At 36.9% G+C, this 19,173-nt stretch overlaps 1 protein-coding gene across 1 annotated transcript in view; it reads right to left on the bottom strand.

The window, feature by feature from the left end:
• Window positions 1-19,173, bottom strand: part of MYO6 (myosin VI) — a 154,935-nt gene that overhangs the window by 9,684 nt on the left and 126,078 nt on the right. Inside the window, exons 24-30 of the mRNA XM_028494713.2 lie at window positions 18,006-18,096; window positions 17,160-17,310; window positions 15,248-15,456; window positions 14,505-14,583; window positions 13,505-13,665; window positions 3,786-3,889; window positions 2,204-2,335 (exon numbers count right to left, since the gene is read on the bottom strand). Coding sequence (XP_028350514.1) covers window positions 2,204-2,335; window positions 3,786-3,889; window positions 13,505-13,665; window positions 14,505-14,583; window positions 15,248-15,456; window positions 17,160-17,310; window positions 18,006-18,096 — 927 coding nt within the window. The remainder of the gene's footprint in view (window positions 1-2,203; window positions 2,336-3,785; window positions 3,890-13,504; window positions 13,666-14,504; window positions 14,584-15,247; window positions 15,457-17,159; window positions 17,311-18,005; window positions 18,097-19,173) is intronic.

Raw genomic sequence — 19,173 nt, 5'->3', positions numbered from 1 at the left:
TGACCTACATTCAAATTCTCTGAAGGCTACATATATGCAGGAGTGTGTTCCTACACAACTCCTAATTTTGTTCATCTACCTGGATGGGACCCTTGAGCAATTTTCTTAATCTACTCTGTTGTTCTTCCAAAAAGGACTTTATGAATGGAAGCAGTATAGGAACCAGTGAGGTAAGCTGCATGTTATTTGATCCTTTTGGGGTAAAGTAGGATGAGGAAGGTACCAAAGTTTGGTTTGCTACAATAGTACATGAAATATTTATATAGTCATTAAAAATGTGTGTACCGGGGACTTCCCTGGTGGTCCAGTGCTTAAGAATCCACCTTCCAATGCAGGGGACACGGGTTCAATCCCTGGTGAAGGAACTAAGATCCCACATGCCACGGGGCAACTAAGCCCAAGCCCGCGTGCTGCAACTACAGAGCCCACATGCTCTGGAGTCCGCACACCACAACTAGAGAGAAGCCCACGCGCTGCAACGAAAGATCCCACATGTCGCAACTAAGACCTGACACAGCCAAAAATAAATAAATAAATAAATTTTAAAAAAGAATGCGTGTGCCAAATATTACAACATTTATTTTTTTTTAATTAATTTATTTATTTTTGGCTTCGTTGCTGTGTGCGGGCTTTCCCTAGTAGCAGTGTGCGGGCTTCTCATTGCGGTAGCTTCTCTTGTTGTGGAGCACGGGCTCTAGGTGCGCGGGCTTCAGTAGCTGTGACTCGCGGGCTCTGGAGCGCAGGCTCAGTAGTTGTGGCGCACGGGCTCAGTTGCTCCGCAGCACGTGGGATCTTCCCGGACCAGGGATCGAACCCCTGTCCCCTGCATTGGCAGACAGATTCTCAACCACCGCACCACCAGGGAAGTCCTCTTTTTGTTTTAAGAAGTACAATCATGCAGATGTATAAATTCTGAAATAGAACATAATGAAACCCAATCAGTTCAAGGTCATGATTAGAACATTACAGCTAACGATTATAGCTAAAAAGAATAGCCATTTTTACAAAACAAAGCAACTGTGGTAGAAACTTGGTACAGACAGTGAACAGATAATGGAATCATCCTGTCATCTTCATTTCCCAGAGACAAATTTTTAAACTGGAGAAGAGAGTGGTGGTCACAGAGGATCAGTGTTGAGAGGGTCTTCCTCCTGCCATTTCTTAGCTGCAGGCAAGCTCACTGCTCTTGCAAGAGAGTTATATTCTGACTGAGGACACCGGTGAGCAGCCATTAGACTAACATCTCTCTTACTACTAATAATACTTCCCTTCCTCAATCTAATCTTTGCAACATCTTAGAAACACTAAAATTTCACCATTTAATTGACTTTCATCAAACACTGTTTTATTTGCTAGGAAGGCGGTAAGGGGAGGCAAAATATAACTGTGAGCTCCTTTTCTAAGTCAGCTGGGGTCACACATGGCTAAGCTATACCACCAAGTGTCGGGAATATACCTCGTTCTAAAAAAAGATATTAAATATGCTGTCACCTTGACATTAGCCAGAATTAACCTAACAAATTGTGCCAGTAGCAAGTTGAATAAATGAAATTCCAATTACTGCTTTTAAGACTGAAATTACAACTCATATCACAGGTATTCTTAATTAATGTTAAAGCTAGTACTTGCTTTTACTAGGTTATGTCTAGTCTGCTCTATTTTCCAATTTCAGGTAAACAGCTTTGTCTTTTGCATAACAAAGTAACAAAATTCATTTTTAGGATCTCAGTCAAAAAAGCAAATTCTGGTCTAGGTAAAACTCTGGTCTAAACCAAGGTATTATTTCTCACTCATATTTTCACAGTTTTATAATATTTGCAGTAAATATTCTTTTTTTCATAGTAATCTTTACATTTCCACACATAATCTTTACATATGTGTATATATGTGTATGTGGAAAGAATACGTATTTACAGCATTATCATACAACTTCCTCAGTATGGACAAGATCATTCTTACCTCCCAGAATTTATCTTAACAAGTAAATTCAATACTTTTAAACAAATAGGACTTTAAAGATGTATCTAACAGAAATAATACTTTGAAAGATAAGCCATCATGGTTGTGTTAGATTCAGTGGACCCATAGTTCTAAAGTAAGAGAAAATTTATATTGGACAATTTTACTCAAATGCCTTATGTATAGTTACATGTAATTATATACATATACTTTGGAACATTCAAAAGTACAGATTTGTTTTTACCATAATCAGTAACAGACTTTGGAGCACGCTGCTCTGTTTCAGTATTTCTCTTCTTGTTCTTGGATTTCCAAGCATGATACACTTTTAGTCTCCTATGAAATTCTTCTCTGCAAGCTGCCAGTAGCTCAATATCTATCAATTACACAGAGAGAGTAAAAAAAAAAAAAAAAAAGGAAATTAACATCCTAATTTAGTTGCATAATTATCCTGTGGCATAAATACATATATTTTTTAACATCTTTACTGGAGTATAACTGCTTTACAATGTTGTGTTAATTTCTGCTGTATAACAAAATGAATCAGCTATATGTATACATATATCCCCATATCCCCTCCCTCTTGCGTCTCTCTCCCACCCTCCCTATCCCACCCCTCTAGGTGGTCACAAAGCACCGAGCTGATCTCCCTGTGCTATGCGGCTGCTTCCCACTAGCTATCTATTTTACATGTGGTAGTGTATATATGTCCATGCCACTCTCTCACTTTGTCCCAGCTTACCCTTCCCCCTCCGTGTCCTCAAGTCCATTCTCTACGTCTGCGTGTTTATTACTGTCCTGCCCCAAGGTTCTTCAGAGCTTTTTTTTTTTTTTAGATTCCATATATATGTGTTAGCATACGGTATTTGTTTCTCTCTTTCTGACTTACTTCACTCTGTATGACAGAATCTAGGTCCATCCACCTCACTACAAATAACTCAATTCTGTTTCTCTTTAACATATATATTTTTAAATGAAGATTTCATTTTTAAATTAACAGTACAAAATCAAAAGTAAACTAATTATTGATAAAGATGAGCATTTCATTGTAATACTATCTTTTCCACTTACAGAGCATTTTCTTAAACATTATTACTATGTTATATCTTTCCTCCACGCAAGAACCCTGGACTAAATAGCTCTTTTATAGATGAAGAACTTGAAAAAGGAAGGTTAAGTCACTTGTCCAAGGTCACAGACCACGACAACAGAAGAAGAAGTCACTGTGTTCAAACACAAGCTAGATTTACATGTACCAAATTTTTTTACATTTGTAATTATGCAGATAAACTCTGTGAAGAGGGAGAGAACATAGTGAGGCGTCCTGTACAATTATGACACTTGAAGTCCCAGTTACAGTGCCCTGAATTCAAACACTGTGATTTATACGTGAACACAACTGTGTGGGCTTCTCTGGATACAGCCTTTTACTCTGTTCTGTTGGAAGAAAAATAGCTTTAAAAGGGAAGGACTCCATTGCCATTTTTTACTTTGCATTCACAGACCAAAATAGTCTGATATATAGGTATTTAACTATTATGAATAACGTTAGGAGGGTCAGTCATTAATATAGCCCAAACCATAATTCCTCTATGCTTTTCCTCTCTGGCCTATGCAAGAGATGGGCAAAATGAATTTACCTTAATAAGTATGTCTTTCTTTTAGCTTTGTGAATAAACTAGGTCTTCATTTCAAGGTGAGAGTAACAAAGAGAATGACTTAAACTAATTTATATGAAAACAATTCCCATCCCAATCTAGGTATTTACTCTCTATTACCTGACAGCGATAGAGTCTTCCCACTCTTCCTCCTCCCCATACACTTACCGCAAGAAGTATTGATGGTATCACGTAGTTCTGCATATTTCCATTTACTAAGATCATGTTTCTTGGTACCAGCAGCCGCCTTGGTGGCTTGTACAGCAGGGCCTCTGTAATTATTACACATTTTTGCATATTTAAACTTAGAAACACGAATGAAATGTTGACTAAACAGGCAAGAAAGTGAACATAAGTTTGAGAACTGGAAATAATTACTGGAAAAACATATAATAATTTTTGTATCTTTGACAGACGAGATTAAGAATGGTGTACTACGGGATGCCCAGGTGAATTAAAATTTTCCAAGTGCATCATTCAACAGCCATATTAGATTTTCAATCAGAAATTCTGATTCCAATATTCTAGTACCATGGACTTCCCCCAGGCTTCAGTTTAAATCTTCTAACTCATGGATATATGAACATCAAGACAATACATTTACATATATTTCTCAAAATCAAGACTACAGTGAGGTTATCACCTCACACCAGTCAGAATGGTCATCATCAAAAAGTCTACAAATAATAAACGCTGGAGAGAGTGTGGAGAAAAGGGAACCCTCCTACACTGTTGGTGGGAATGCAAGTTGGTGCAGCCACTATGGAGAACAGTATGGAGGTTCCTTAAAAAACTAAAAATAGAGCTACCATATCATCCTGCAATCCCACCCCTGGGCATATATTCAGAGAAAACCATAATTTGAAAAGATGCATGCACCCCAATGTTCATAGCAGCACTATTTACAATAGCCAAGACAAGGAAGCAACCTAAGTGTCCATCAACAGATGAATGGATAAAGAAGATGTGGTTCATATATACAGTGGACTATTACTCAGCCATAAAAAAGGAGGAAATAATGCCATTTGCAGCAACACGGATGGACCTAAAGATTATCATACTAAGTGAAGTAAGTCAGACAGAGAAAGACAAATATCATATGATATTGCTTATATGTGGAATCTAAAAGAAATAAAAAGACACAAATGAACTTATTTCCAAAACAGAAAGAGATCAGACACAGAAAACAAATTTATGGTTACCAAAGGGGAAAGGGGGTGGGGAGGGATAAATTGGGAGGGTGGAATTAACGTATACACACTACTATGTATAGACTAGATAACCAGCAATGACCTACTATATAGCACAGGAACTAAACTCAATATTATGTAATAAGGGAAAAAGAACGAGAGAAAGTATGTGTGTGTGTGTGTGTATAACTGAATCGCTGTGCTGTACACCTGAAACTTACATGATATTGTAAATCAACTCTACTTCAATTGAAATTTTTTTTTAATCAAAAGAGAACTCCTCAACATACTTTAAGATCATCAGAGGCACATGAAGGGTTTGTTTATGAGCCAATCACCTGCAGACTACTGGAACCTGCAGATGGCCAAGCCCCACCACTCCTAATGGCTCAGACTCTCCCTGGGCATCTGGATGTTCAGAGGTCCCCCGGGGAGTAGCCAAACCACCACCCTCTGCCCGAGTCTTTAGAGACATGATAAAAGAGCTGCTGGAGCCTGGAAACTCCCGTGACTTTTGAGCTTCTGTGTTAAAAATACTTAGAAAAGTTCTGTAAGCAGATAAAACCACACCCTCGTATTTAGTGAGTAATCATATGACCACTAGTAAATTAAAGGAAAAGGCTGCAGGTCATGAGACAGATAACAGGGATTTCAAAGGGCACAAGTGCTTTACCTTGCCCCATGTAGGCGGAACATTTGCGTGGGAAAAGAGGAAAGAAATAAAAAATAAAATACATATATTTAAAATATAAAAAAGGTCATGAAGAACCTAGGGGTAAGACGGGAATGGAGACGCAGATGTAGAGCATGGACTTGAGGATGTGGGGAGGGGGAAGGGTAAGCTGGGACAAAGTGAGAGAGAGGCATGGACATATACACACTACCAAATGTAAAATAGATAGCTAGTGGGAAGCAGCCGCATAGCACAGGGAGACCAGCTCGGTGCTTTGTGACCACCTAGAGGGGTGGGATAGGGAGGGTGGGAGGGAGGGAGACGCAAGAGGGAGGAGATATGGGAACATATGTATATGTATAGCTGATTCACTTTGTCATAAAGCAGAAACTAACACACACTGATTCACTTTGTTAAAAAGCAGAAACTAACACACCATTGTAAAGCAATTATACTCCAATAAAGATGTTAAAAAAATTTAAAAAATAAAATACATATATTTAAAATATAAAAAATAGAATAAATAATTTAAAAGTTAAATGGGATAAGCTTTTTCATAGCAGTGCTACTGGGCACTTAAGATCTGTTTCTATACACATAATTTGAAATAATTATTCTAAAAATACAGGAAAAATTTCTTTTCTGTAAAAATGAACATTATTTTTCAGCAAAAGATTACACTTGCCACATAGCAGACACTCAGAATAAGCTGCAAGTGAACTTTTAAGCTCAATGTAACAAAGGAAGAATTTAAATACCTCATATTTCAAGACATGAAAAGAAGATGGCACAATATTAAAAGAACTAAATATTAAAGAACTAAAATATTGCTTCCTGGGTGTCACACAAAGCATTTCCCCTTTGTGATCTACCACCTGGAAAACCGTCCTCTTAAAGAGGGGTGATCATAGTATAATACTGGAAATGAGCTCATACTTTCTCCGCATTCTACCTTTTGAAAGACAACAGCGATCTTGGCAACAGTCAAGACACAGACACTTGATGAGACTGATGTTATTTAAAAGTGATGCTTGAAAATATGTACCCTCCTTCCTGAAATAAGGAAAATTATTCCTTCAGCATTAAGCTTAACAGTGAAACAAATAAGGTACTTTTGCCTCTTTAAAAGGCCTATTTATGCTTTCCTTTCAGAGAATAAAAATAGCATACTTCACCCGACATACTTAAAAACTGTTAGACATGATGATTTTTAGTCACTTACAAGCCTGGCTAAAGAATAATGTGTGCCCATTTAGTCCTTCCTGCATTTTCATGGTTAAAATGTTTCAGGGCTTCCCTGGTGGCGCAGGGGCTGAGAGTCCGCCTGCCGATGCAGGGGACGCGGGTTCGTGCCCCGGTCCGGGAGGATCCCACACGCCGCGGAGCGGCTGGGCCCGTGAGCCATGGCCGCTGAGCCTGCGCGTCCGGAGCCTGTGCTCCGCAACGGGAGAGGCCACAGCGGTGAGAGGCCCGCGTACCGCAAAAAAAAAAAAAAATCTGTTTCAAGTTTACTGCAGAACCTCTTCTTTTCATAAGCTGTGTGACTGGCCATTCTCCATGGAGCTTTTTCTTAATTGCTTTGCTCAAAAAGAGCCAGCTGTGTGTCAGCAAGGTTTCTCTATTACCCTTAACAATAAGTTATGCTTTCAACATTATTCAAATATTCTCTCTTTTTCCTACATCCTGAAACCACCATTCAACAAACTAACAAAAAAATTATTTTTTCTTCAGAGCAGCTGAAATTATGGGGTTTTGTTATTGTTTTCTTTCCTCCTGAAAGAGAAAGTGAATCTACACAATATGGTTTTATAGACTCTCAGAATATATACGAGATGTTGATATACATAAGGTGTTTTGATACTTTTAAAAATCACACTGAATTCAAACTATTTTTGCTTAAAATATGTTTTTACTCTTACTAACTTTTCATTCATATTACGTCAAACAAAAATACACCTGCTACAAAAAGCATATTCAGCATCGTAAGAAGCACACAAATCAAATTCATTTAAATGCTCCCCCCCCAATCTTTGGAGTTATTAACATAGTAAAATGAAGGTACACCTTCATTTACTGATTATTTAGACTTGTGATAAAGACAATCATGTGAAATAGAGAGTAAGGCAGTAGCAAAACTGACTTTTGATTTAAAAAAATATATTAATTTTAACACTTTCAATTAACTCTGCAACTTCAGAGTTGAAAGTTAAAATGTTATTGATTCATATCCACTTGATAATGGACCAGATCCTGCTGGGAAGGTATATTCCTTGGTGGCTCAACTTCTACGCCGGTGGTGTTCCACCTCTGTGCTGTGGTGGACAGGGGCCGCCTGGAGCCCCACTCTTCCTCACGTCCCCTGCGACCAGTCGCAGCGGGCCCAAGGAAAGGAAGGGCTCCCCTACGGAGCCTGAACTGGTAGGGGCTCATGGTAAGCCCGACAGTACTACCAACAGGGAACAGCCTCAACCAAGATGCCAGTGGTGTCCCCACTGAAAAATGCCAATTTAGAGGAACACTGGGTTTTTTTTTACCTTTTTCTATGTTAGTGTGGCCTGAGGGCAGAGTCACATTTCTTGTACCGAATATTTACATGGAAAGGACAGGCTACTCATATAACAGGTTCTGGTCCGAATACAGAAAAGTAATTTAAAAAATATGATTTTGAGGTGACGTTCATTTCCCCAAATTACACTGCACTAACCTACTCAAAATTTCTGACATTTCTTTTGCCATTTGTTCCCTATAAGAAAAATGATAATACAACATAATTAGATAAAAGACGATACACATTACTTAAAAGAGCTAAAAGTATAATTAAAATTTATATTTTCAACAGGATTGTTGCTTTACTAACCACACACTATTATTTTACTTCGTAAAAGTCGATAATACACCTTTCAATACATATAGCCATACAATACAGCAAAATTTTTGTTTAAACCCAGTTAAAGTTACTTGCACTTCGTTTTTGCAGTAGAAACTTTTAGATAAAATCTCCTGAGAGCCATGCTTCTGTGATATTTTTATGGATAGAATATAATCAGCATGTTCTAAATGCATACAGGTAACTTGGCAGGATACAGATTCTATACAAGGATTTTTGCACCAGGGTTGCTTAGTAAATATTAATTAGACAAGGTATAATAGTGGTAAACCAAACTGATCTATTTTACAGTGCCGGAGTTTAAATAAGAGTCTGATACACTCAAAGCTCTAAAATTCTGAATCAAAGCATGCCTAAGAAAATTCACATGCATCAAGCACTTGTTGAAGATCTGAAGTGTTCTGACCTTTCAAGGATAAACATTTCCCAATGGCAAAAACTTGCTTTTCTTTTATTACCCAGAAGAGTGTAACTTTTCTCAAAATTTGCTTAATTCTGTGAAATGGAATGTTCATGTCATCATGTTCATCAACTTCAGTAGTATTTTATTTTCCTGTCCCTTGTGCTCGTCCTTCATAATTAATCATTTTCTCATTCATTCTATTCATCAGACTCTGGTAACCTCAAAATCTTATAAGTCAGCAAAAATCAAAAGAAAAGAAGACGGCTATGTTTGCCTCAGGGCTCAGTTTTCCGGATGCCGGCCAAGGGCTGGGACCCTGATTATAAAGGAGCAGAGGTCTCTCTCCGTCCTTGTGAGGAACACTGGCTAGGGTTCGGTGCTGACAGAGGTCTAGCCAAGCAAGCACAGTCAGAGAAAAAGTAATCTTTCAAAACTGATGATCAAGGGCAACAAACGCAAGGTAAAAAAACACAAATATCATCAAATAAAATCCAACTAATAAGAATTTTCTAACTTCACATTTCTTTTCCCACAGCAGATTTCAAGGGAATGCACGGCCTTTCAAAGCTCTTTCCTCCACAGTCTGTTCATCATATGGAGATTTCATACGCAGATGCCCTCACACCACCCACGCTGGACGGGCAACCTCTACTGATTCAACATCCCACCTGAGCATGTTACTGCTCTAGGAGCTGCACCATACATACTGGATAGAAACGGCTCCTGCATCCAGGTGTTTTTTTTCCTTCTGATTTTTCCAACCTATATGCAAATGCTCACAGCTTCACCTCAGACATCAGTTGGTTGCTAGGCTTATTTAATTCGAGCTCAAATGGTAACTATGAAGCAGTGGATGCAACGGCACCCACTCAGAGATAAGTTTCAAAATTTGTGGTGCGTTGTGGGAACGATAATGCTATGAGAGTCCACTGCTGGCATCCGATGAGGGGAGGGGTCAGGGACGCCGAATGTCCTGCGCAAGAAGAACTGCCCCACGTCCCGTATGACTTTAACATGTCCACCAGACATATAGAGGTGAAACACACATATACATATAGTTACATGTAAACTATATCCACACAGTTATACATAAAGTTCTACATGTAAAACAACCATTTTTTTGCATGGTTTTAATATTCACAGAATTTCTCTAGGAATTTCTCCACTACTGTATAATGGAGAGGACACCGTGTTGAACTCTGTTCAGAACTTTACAAAGGGCTGTTCACAATTTCGTGGCATTTAACTGACTGATACAACGGTCTTATATCAATTTGCATTTGTAGCTGCTGCACTCATGGTGATTCTGTGTATATGTGAAAACATCTGAGTACCTGACTACGTTTTCCTGTAGTTGTGAGCAAGCACTTTCATATTAAAGTAAATACAATAAAATAAATAATTATAAATTACTGTCCTTTTATTTCTCTTTTACATGTATTGTTTAGAGAGAATTATTAATGGGGGTTGCATCGTTCATAAAGCATTTGTTATTGGTACTGGGGTCTGACAGAGTTCAGAACCATCACTATAAGGGGTACAGTTGGGAGTCCTAAAAGCTATTAAAATTCAGATTTTAAATATATTTCAAAATTATATACATATAGCACATATGTAAAAATACCGGCAAAAATATATTTTATGCATATAGAGTATAATTTATATGTATATCCCTATTGCTACTTAGATTCTCTCTCTGTGGGGAGATTTTCATAACAAAAGGATACACAAGCACCAGTATTAGCATTACATATATAACTTTAGATTATGAGCTATTTTAGATATTAGCAGAATGAACTATTATATATACAGAAAACGAAGCTATCTGCCATGATTCAAACACTTTAAATATTTTATTTAGTCTTATTTATATCTCTACATCTACTTTTATAACGACATAAGTAAGGGATAATTAAAGACACATAAAACAAGATGGGTATTGAAGTTTAAACAAAGTGAAGCTATAACACAAAGAAAGAAACCAAGTCATAAGCTACTGTGACTCAGCACTGAACAGGAGCATTAAACATATTTCCTGGGCAAAATAATAATTATGATGATAATGACGTAAAATTTACTTCAATGAGGAAAATGTTTCTCCTAAAAAGTGTCCACAACCTAATAAAGAAGAAAAAAAAAAAAAAAGCTTATATGATTCAATCAGTTTTAAAAGGGAAATGACATACGGTGTCATTTTGGGTCCTGCTCCATCAATCCTGCGAAAAGAATACGTATATTTTAGTCAATACCATAGCCAATTCTGAACTGTGAAAATCTGGATTGTGCCACATTTGTATTTCAATGATTTTGCAAATTGATTTAAAAAACCCCATTATCTCTATTTAACCTATGTATGAGAACACTCAGAATTTTAATGTTTTTAAATCTTCATTACAAACGATTAGAAAAAAATAAACTAAAGGCATTCTGTGAAAATTAAAGAGTGAATATAGTACATCTAGATTAAAAAATTATTCATGTGAGGTTTGTGTGTTTGTTTTTTAGTAGAATCTAGATATTATTTTATAATTTAAGGTAGTGTGAAATCATTACTTTGCATCAGGATCATATGTGTAATTGATTGAGATATTTTAAAATACATTACGTATGCAGGAAACAATTCTTACTCAGAAGTTACTGGATGGGAATCCAAGCTGGAAGAGTAACTTGAAATTGTTTTTTAATGTATCACAGAACCCAAGAACATTTTCATGCCATATATTAAGAAGAGAGTTACTTAGAGAGGTTCTTACTCATAAATATGTTAGAAAGAATTCAGTGCTAACAAAGGTGACATAAACATTCAAAAACACTTAGATGTAGCCCATGGAGTAAGATAAAATTATCAAACACAGAAAATCTACAGAGAACATCATATCCACAATGAAGTGCTAATGCTTTTAGTACAGTGTATAAAAAAATAACCTCGCAGTTCAGAAGGGAAGGAGTTCATGGGGGCCTGAGGGTCAGCTCTCTTCCTGGAAGACAGCTGGCAGACAGGACCTGAAGGGACAGTCCAGGGAGGGACACCATTCCTAAGGCTGTCCCACAGGAGAACTAAACTAACTCTTCTGCGGTTCAAGTCATAACTGCTTGAGTATCTCCTAATTACTTGGTAGTGGTCCCATTACCTAGTTAATTCTGTTTAACTTAAATCATAGGTAACTCCTCCCTTAAGTTAAAGGTCCTAAATGGTCCACTCTTTCTCTCTGAGACCACTCACGTTGGAAGAAGTGCATGTTTTTCAGGATGAGAAGGAGCCCACATATGAGCCAGTATCTTACTCATATTACCTGGAATGATGCTGGACAGAGCTAAATATTTCAAATGCTTAATTAAACACAGAGTTAAGCCATAAACACCAACAATGACTCCATTAATGAGTCTCTCACTAACAAGCTTCAACCATAATAAAGTCAGCTCTGTCAAGTGCAGGATTTCCTCACACACATCAGGGCCACTGCTCGGTTCGTTAGGAGCCTGGCCTAGGCCACTAGTCAGTTATCCACAAAGGCTCCGCCAAGCCACCCAAACACAGGTGGAAGGGACCGAACAGCAGCTGAGCGAAGTCTGCAGTTACAAAAGCCACAGGCGAGCAAAAATATCTTAATTATAGTGAAATGTTAATAAAGAACCCAAACAGTGAACCCAAACCAAAGAGCTTAACAATTATTATAACACATAGGCATATTCAGTTTATTTCAATATAACTTTCATATGCAATTCAGACTCCAGAGCTCCCCGATATAATCATTTACTAGAAAAAGTGTGAAGGCAACTTAACGTACTCTTTGCCTTCCCTATCTTTGTTTTCAGCTAAATAAAATCTGATCACCACCTTGCAATGGGGTGGACCAAGTTTTTTTTTTCTTTCACAAGGAAACAGCAACATCTAGTGGTCGTATTTTAATTATTTTGTCATAAACAGTGCTCTGACATTCTGAAAAGCATGGTTACACCCATCTATGTGCCTCTCAATATATACACAATATACCTACACATAAAGGAACCCTACAAACTAGTTTGCTTTGTTTTTACAAATAAATAATAACAATAACTAATGTTTCTACATTCTGTATTTTTTAAAAATGAATCTGTTATAGCAAAACCTTCCTGCAACTTTTAATAAGAACTTCCATGTTCCTCCACACTCCATACTATTGAGAGATAATTCAGAAACGTGAGGAGTCAAAGTATTTCAATGTGATTAAGCTTCCTTCTTGGAAAGGGAGATTTATTTATTCTAAATCATGGGGAAGCTGGGGGAAGCGTGTGTGTATGCGTAAAATTTCTAAAGTGTTAGGGTATATGACATATTTTTTAAATTTGCATTAGGAAAGTAATGAATTCCAACCTCAAAAATATTAAACTGGATTATAACATATTCACTGATTTTTATGCCAGTGTTGAACAGCAGATACTTAGAAATTATTTGTCTACCCTTATACAAAACTCTTTGATAATTTCAGAGTAAAACTTAAGATATTTTCTTAAACTACTCAAGAACTGAAATATCAGCTTCAACTTTCAATAGTTTAACAGTTTGATGAAATCAATAGCTTCATTCACTTGGGCGGTGTAAAAGTGAATATAAATCATTTTTAAATGGCAAATATACCAGGACCTAAGGAATAGGACCTTCGCCTACCCTAACGCTGCAAAGAGGCAGGCAGGGAGGTCAAGAGGCAAAGCCCCGCCCCCTCTGCCCCCCCCGCCTCGCTCCACCCACGGTACCTGCGCAGCGCCGGGTCCACCTGTGCCTCGTCGCTGATGAGCTCCGCCTCGCTCTGCGCGATCCGCAGCGCCAGCTCCCGGTCTCGGCGCTCCTGCTCCAGGACCGCCTGCTGCTGGGACTCCTCCTCCCGCTGCCGGGCCAGCTGCGCCTCCACCTCCGCCTGCCAGCACAGAAGGCCATGGCACCCGGGCCTCTCCACTGGTTTACCTGATCATTCCCCTCACTACCTAAAATTGTTCCATACACATTTTTTTTTTTTTTTTTTACTAAGAAATACCTACTGTTTAACCAGAAGTCTCTTCTATATTATGATTAATGCTACCTCGTTCCCCAAACCAAGAGTCCACCATTCTATCACTAGAGTATGAGTCTCCCAAACATCACATGAGTATCCCAGGTGTCACCTTAACACCAACACCTACACAGCAGAGGTCAGGAATTTAAAGTGTCGGTTGTGCTCAGGATGAATCAGAAAGCTGAGACAGTCACTCAAATAGGGAATCAATTATTCTCAGACATGGACTTTTTAAAAGATGGGGGTAGGGAGACTATCTTAATCCTAACCTATTAATATCAGTATCTACGAAGTTATAAAATAACATTTTTAAAACATTATATAATGTAACTGAATACTGATCTGACTTTCCGCCTGTAAATAATAACAACCTAAGACTTATTGAACAAGGCACTGTCCTAAATGCCTTAACACATGTTAACTCATTTAATGCTCACAATCACTATTTATCTGCATTCCAGAGAGAGAAAACTGTGGCCCACATCGTGACTTGTGCAATGTCACAATTTCTGTCAGTGAGGGGCTGGATTTGAACTCACTTCCCTAGCTCCAAAGTCCCGTCCCATAACCACTTGAGAAACTGCCTTCCATCTCTAGAATAAAACAATGACAATTTATACCTAGTAAATCAAGATCTTCTGTTTTGTAATTTTGTAGATTTCATTTTGCTAGAAATTCAGTCTGATTGCCTACTGAGTACAGACCTGAATACGTTTTTCATCATCTTCCCTTTTCTTTCTCTCTTCTTCTTCTTGCTTCCTCTTTGCTTCCATCTCAAGTTTCCTAACAAAAAGCAGAATACTCTTCAAAAATTTAATATAAAACAAGAAATCCTTCAGAAGAAAATTTAACTATTAATAAACAAAGGTTACAAAATGGGAAGTCAAATTAACCTCCTGGCTATATACATTATCAACTTATTTTGAAAAATAAAATAAAATCTAACTCTACTGACAGTAGTTCTTCAGAAACAAAACAAATACAATTATATTCCACAACCTCTAACATCTTTGGATTAACTTGGTTACCAAGCTACTTGTAAGGTCCTGACCACACTGCTTCTGTCTACTCCTTCTCCCGTCAGACAATCTTAGATCCCTTCCGTCTGACCTACTATGGCAATCTTCCAAAATGCCATCAGTTTTTAAACTGCAGAAAAGAAGTACCTTCTTCCTAGATTATAAAGTAATATGAAAGTCATAGTTTTAAAAAGAACTCAAGTAATCCTCAGGTGTAAGAGTTTAACCAAAATTCAGATTATAGTTAGAATCATTTTGTTATGATTGTAAAACGAGCTTACTTTCTCCATTTTCAAACTTACTCTAAAACTAGTATTTAAAAATAAGAATATGACTTTTAAAAGTAAGAATATTCATTGACCACCATCAACACAAAGAATTCACTGTCTTGTCAGCTTCTAATTCAAGGCGACAGCATAAACTCTTACATCCGCCTTTCCTCCTCCTCCTTTCTTCGACGTTGTTCATCTTCTTCACGTCTTTTCCTTTCTTTTTCCATTTCTTCTTGGATACGCCTCAGCCTTTCTGCTTCCTCTTCCTGCTGCTTTTTTTTCTGTAATGCACTGAGGAGGACCTCTGAGCTTTTAACTAGCGCATCATATTCTGTCTGTATTTGTTCCCTTGTCATCATGGTGGACTTAAAGAAACAAAACAATGGACATGTACTTAAAAAGTTATCTCTTCTGTTGCACAATGATGTGAATATACTAAACACTTTTGAATTGTACATTTAACAAATGGTTAAGATGGTAAGTTTAATGGTATGTGTTTTCACCACAATGAAAAAAAAAATCAACATGCACATATACAAAGACTGGAAAAGCTGGTAAGCAGTAAGCCCATTATCTTTTCATACTGTTTAAATATTAAATATTCAAAAAAATTTTTAAAGTTACCTCTATGCACAAATATTTAAGTCTATTTCCTATCAATCAAGTAATCAACTCTCTAAGGGTGTACTGTGCACAGACTAATACACTGTAGTTCAAAGTTATTTTTTAAGGAATGATTAGCTAATTTTGCCAGAGTTTACTACTCTTTAACAATAATGTTCAAATAATACCTTTTAAGAAATTATCAACTACACCCAAAACTGATGGATGATTTTCTTAAATGTGGTTGGGTTGATTTTAATTGATTTAATACCACATAAATGGGGATGGCTCTTGACCGATTTGCAAAATCAGCTAAGGCTATCCAAAGCATTTTCATTTTTCTCTTGACTTCTTTCTCCATTCTTCCTCCAAGATTCATCACTGTCTACATAAAATATCTGTAGAAAACATCGTAAAACCCTCGCGTTGAGGTATTACATCCCACATAATTGCACTGAATTATGAAAGTAGATGAGAAAAACATTAAGACCCTAAAGTACAACAGAAAAAGATATGAACAGACAGATGGAATATAACTAACAAACAAGCACACAGAAAAAACTTTCAGTCCCACTAGTAATCAAATGAAAATCCAAACCAAAAAAAAGAGGCCCCCTTTTTTTTGCTACAAAACATGGAGGAAAACTGTTACTTCATAACAGTTAAGTAATTTATGACATAGCCTATATGAAGCTAACGGAAGAACAGGAACGAGGCACTAACATAAGGATAGGGATACAAAATTAAATGTATATGATAAGAACTATGCAAAAATATGTACATATAAACTAAGATTGAGAGGAATATGCAACAGTATAATAGCTGAATGTGTTAGAGTTGGGGGGTAAGGATTTGGGGGTGATTTTCTCCAGATTTTCAATAATATTACATTACTTTTATAATTTAAAAATTACTTTCTGAAAGTAGAAAAACATGAAACAAAATTAATATGCATTAATCCTCTCTCAGTAATGATTCTGCAAAAGCTTACCAACAGAGTATATAGTATTTTAGTTAGTATTTTGGAAAAATCTGTCCTAGCAACAGATGAACTGCACAAAAATTGTCTTCTTTTTAATTTTTTTACTATGAAAAATTTCAAATATAGAGTAAATAATATGTTGAGCATCACTTATCCCTGAGACTCAACGTCTGTAATGTTTTGTATCTTTAAAAAAAGGACAAGGGCTTCCCTGGTGGCGCAGTGGTTGAGAGTCCGCCTGCCGATGTTGGGGACACGGGTTCGTGCCCCGGTCCGAGAAGATCCCACGTGCCGCGGAGCGGCTGGGCCGTGAGCCATGGCCGCCTAGCCTCTGCCCTGTGCTCCGCAACGGGAGAGGCCACAGTAGTGAGAGGCCCGCGTACCGCAAAAAAAAAAAAAAAAAAAAAAAAGGACAGTACTGATAACAAAAGGTATTAAAAATTATTTTTGAAAGTCAAAGTCATTTGGATTACAATTACATACCTTAATTTTGGCCATTAAAGCATCAATAGAAATTTCAAGGTCCTTGACCTGTTTATTCATCTCTGGTTTTCCATCTTTCAATGCACTTACTACTTCGTTAAATTTATCAAGCCGTTTTTTCAGTGTGCCCACCTTAACCAGGCCATCAATGCTGTAAAGATAACAACACTTCATCAGAGTTTAATTTCACCATTGAATGCTGCAGACAGATTTTTCATCTTAATAAAATATCAAACATATTGTTAAACAGAATATTTCACTTCTGTTTCCATGTTATTCAACAGTCTCTTTTTTTAGATCTTTTGTTGAGGGTAAAAGGAATCATCAAATATGGATGTGAATGACATTAATATGTGTCAGCAAGATTTAAGCCTTCTATACTTACACTGAAAAATTTGAGAATTCAAATTACAGAAACACTTAAAAGAGTAGAATCAAATAATAAATAAAGACTAAACTGACAGTGAGATACAGGTAATCTTGAAAATTATGGTCAAAATATTAATGAGATGTTTTTAAAAACAATGTCAATTTGACATTTATCAATAAACTCAAGTCACTAAAATAATCAGAATAAAACAGCTTCTTTCAACCTTTTACAGTGTTTACATTTTTCTAAGCTACTTCAAATCCTTTTACAGAATGAGGCAAGTAATGAATTAATGAAGCAATTAATTAACTAATGTCCAATAAATAACATGAATAACAGACTAATACATCTTTTACAAAGAACATGAGAAAAAAGGAAACTCTGTGAGTATGCAAACTGCTCTCCATTATGACTTTATGCCATTTTATATTAGGGTAAATAGGTGTTTTGGATTCTTTAGGCTGTATTCATCTTACCGAGGTTTGTGTCGTCTTTTGCAAAGCCACATTCGAACAGTTTTCTGCATTTTAATGCAGGCTTCAGCTCGATATTTTATTTTGTTTTTCACTATGTGTAAGAGCAAAATATAATGACAGAAAATTATTTAGTTTAAATCAGACATACAGGATTTTTAAAAACCATTCATTTTCACATAGCAATTCTCAAGAAACACAAAATCTTGATGAACATATATTATATCAGACATCAAAACTGGCAAGTTTAACATTTGTTTACTTCTTTATACTTCTTAAAATAAAAAGCATATCATGTATATGGCTGGGTGTACATTTTAAATATATTATCTCCTTGTTTTGCTACATTAATGCGTCCCAAATTACCCTAGGTAATACTGGTCTAGGAAATGTTAACAGGCGTGTCTTGAAAAAAGGATTCACCTGTCAAATGAACTCAGAAAAAGCTATGCGCTACACCTCCTTCTGGAGATTCACAATGAACATACTGAGTGAGGCCTCTAAGAATCCTACAATAAAGGACTCTACTTAACTTCAGTTACTCGATATCCTAGACTGATCTGACCTGGAGACATTTTTTTCAGAGGTTCCCCATTAACATGCTGCAAAGATCCTGTCTACTTACTGACTTGACCAGTGCACAACACAGTCCACAAATGAATAGTACAGTAGAAATGCTTTTAATATACTATGTTTTCCATCATAATGCAATGTTTAAAGCTGAAGGCATTTAACTATAGTGACAAGTATGTTCATATTTCACTTGGAAAGTGATGGGAAAAGAGCTTCTGTTGTCTTTTTACTATTATAGTTTTGTTTTTATTTATATCACAATTGACTAACAAAAGACCTCATGACAGCATGCACGTTGCTTGCATGATTCCTTTTCATTAGGTCAAAGGAATTTTTTTAAATTAATAAGCAGCAAGGTACTGAATCCTCTCCATGTGCCTAGCACTGTTCCCGGTACTGTGGAGAGTATGACTGGGGCGGGGCATTATAAATTTAATCAAGTTACTAACAATACTCCCTACAGCTAAAGGTTTGCTATAGACCATCAGGTAACCCAAAATTATTCTGTCCCTCATCCTTGTTTTGGGTCAGAGATAAGTAGTTGCTACAATATTTTAAGACTTTAGACTTTGCCCTTTATTAAAGGGGGCTGTAATCA

Source organism: Physeter macrocephalus, chromosome 10 (assembly GCF_002837175.3).
Source record: "Physeter macrocephalus isolate SW-GA chromosome 10, ASM283717v5, whole genome shotgun sequence".
Taxonomy (NCBI): Eukaryota; Metazoa; Chordata; class Mammalia; order Artiodactyla; family Physeteridae; genus Physeter; species Physeter macrocephalus.
Note: the sequence above shows the minus strand (reverse complement) of the source record. Positions and strands in the feature narration are given on the sequence as shown.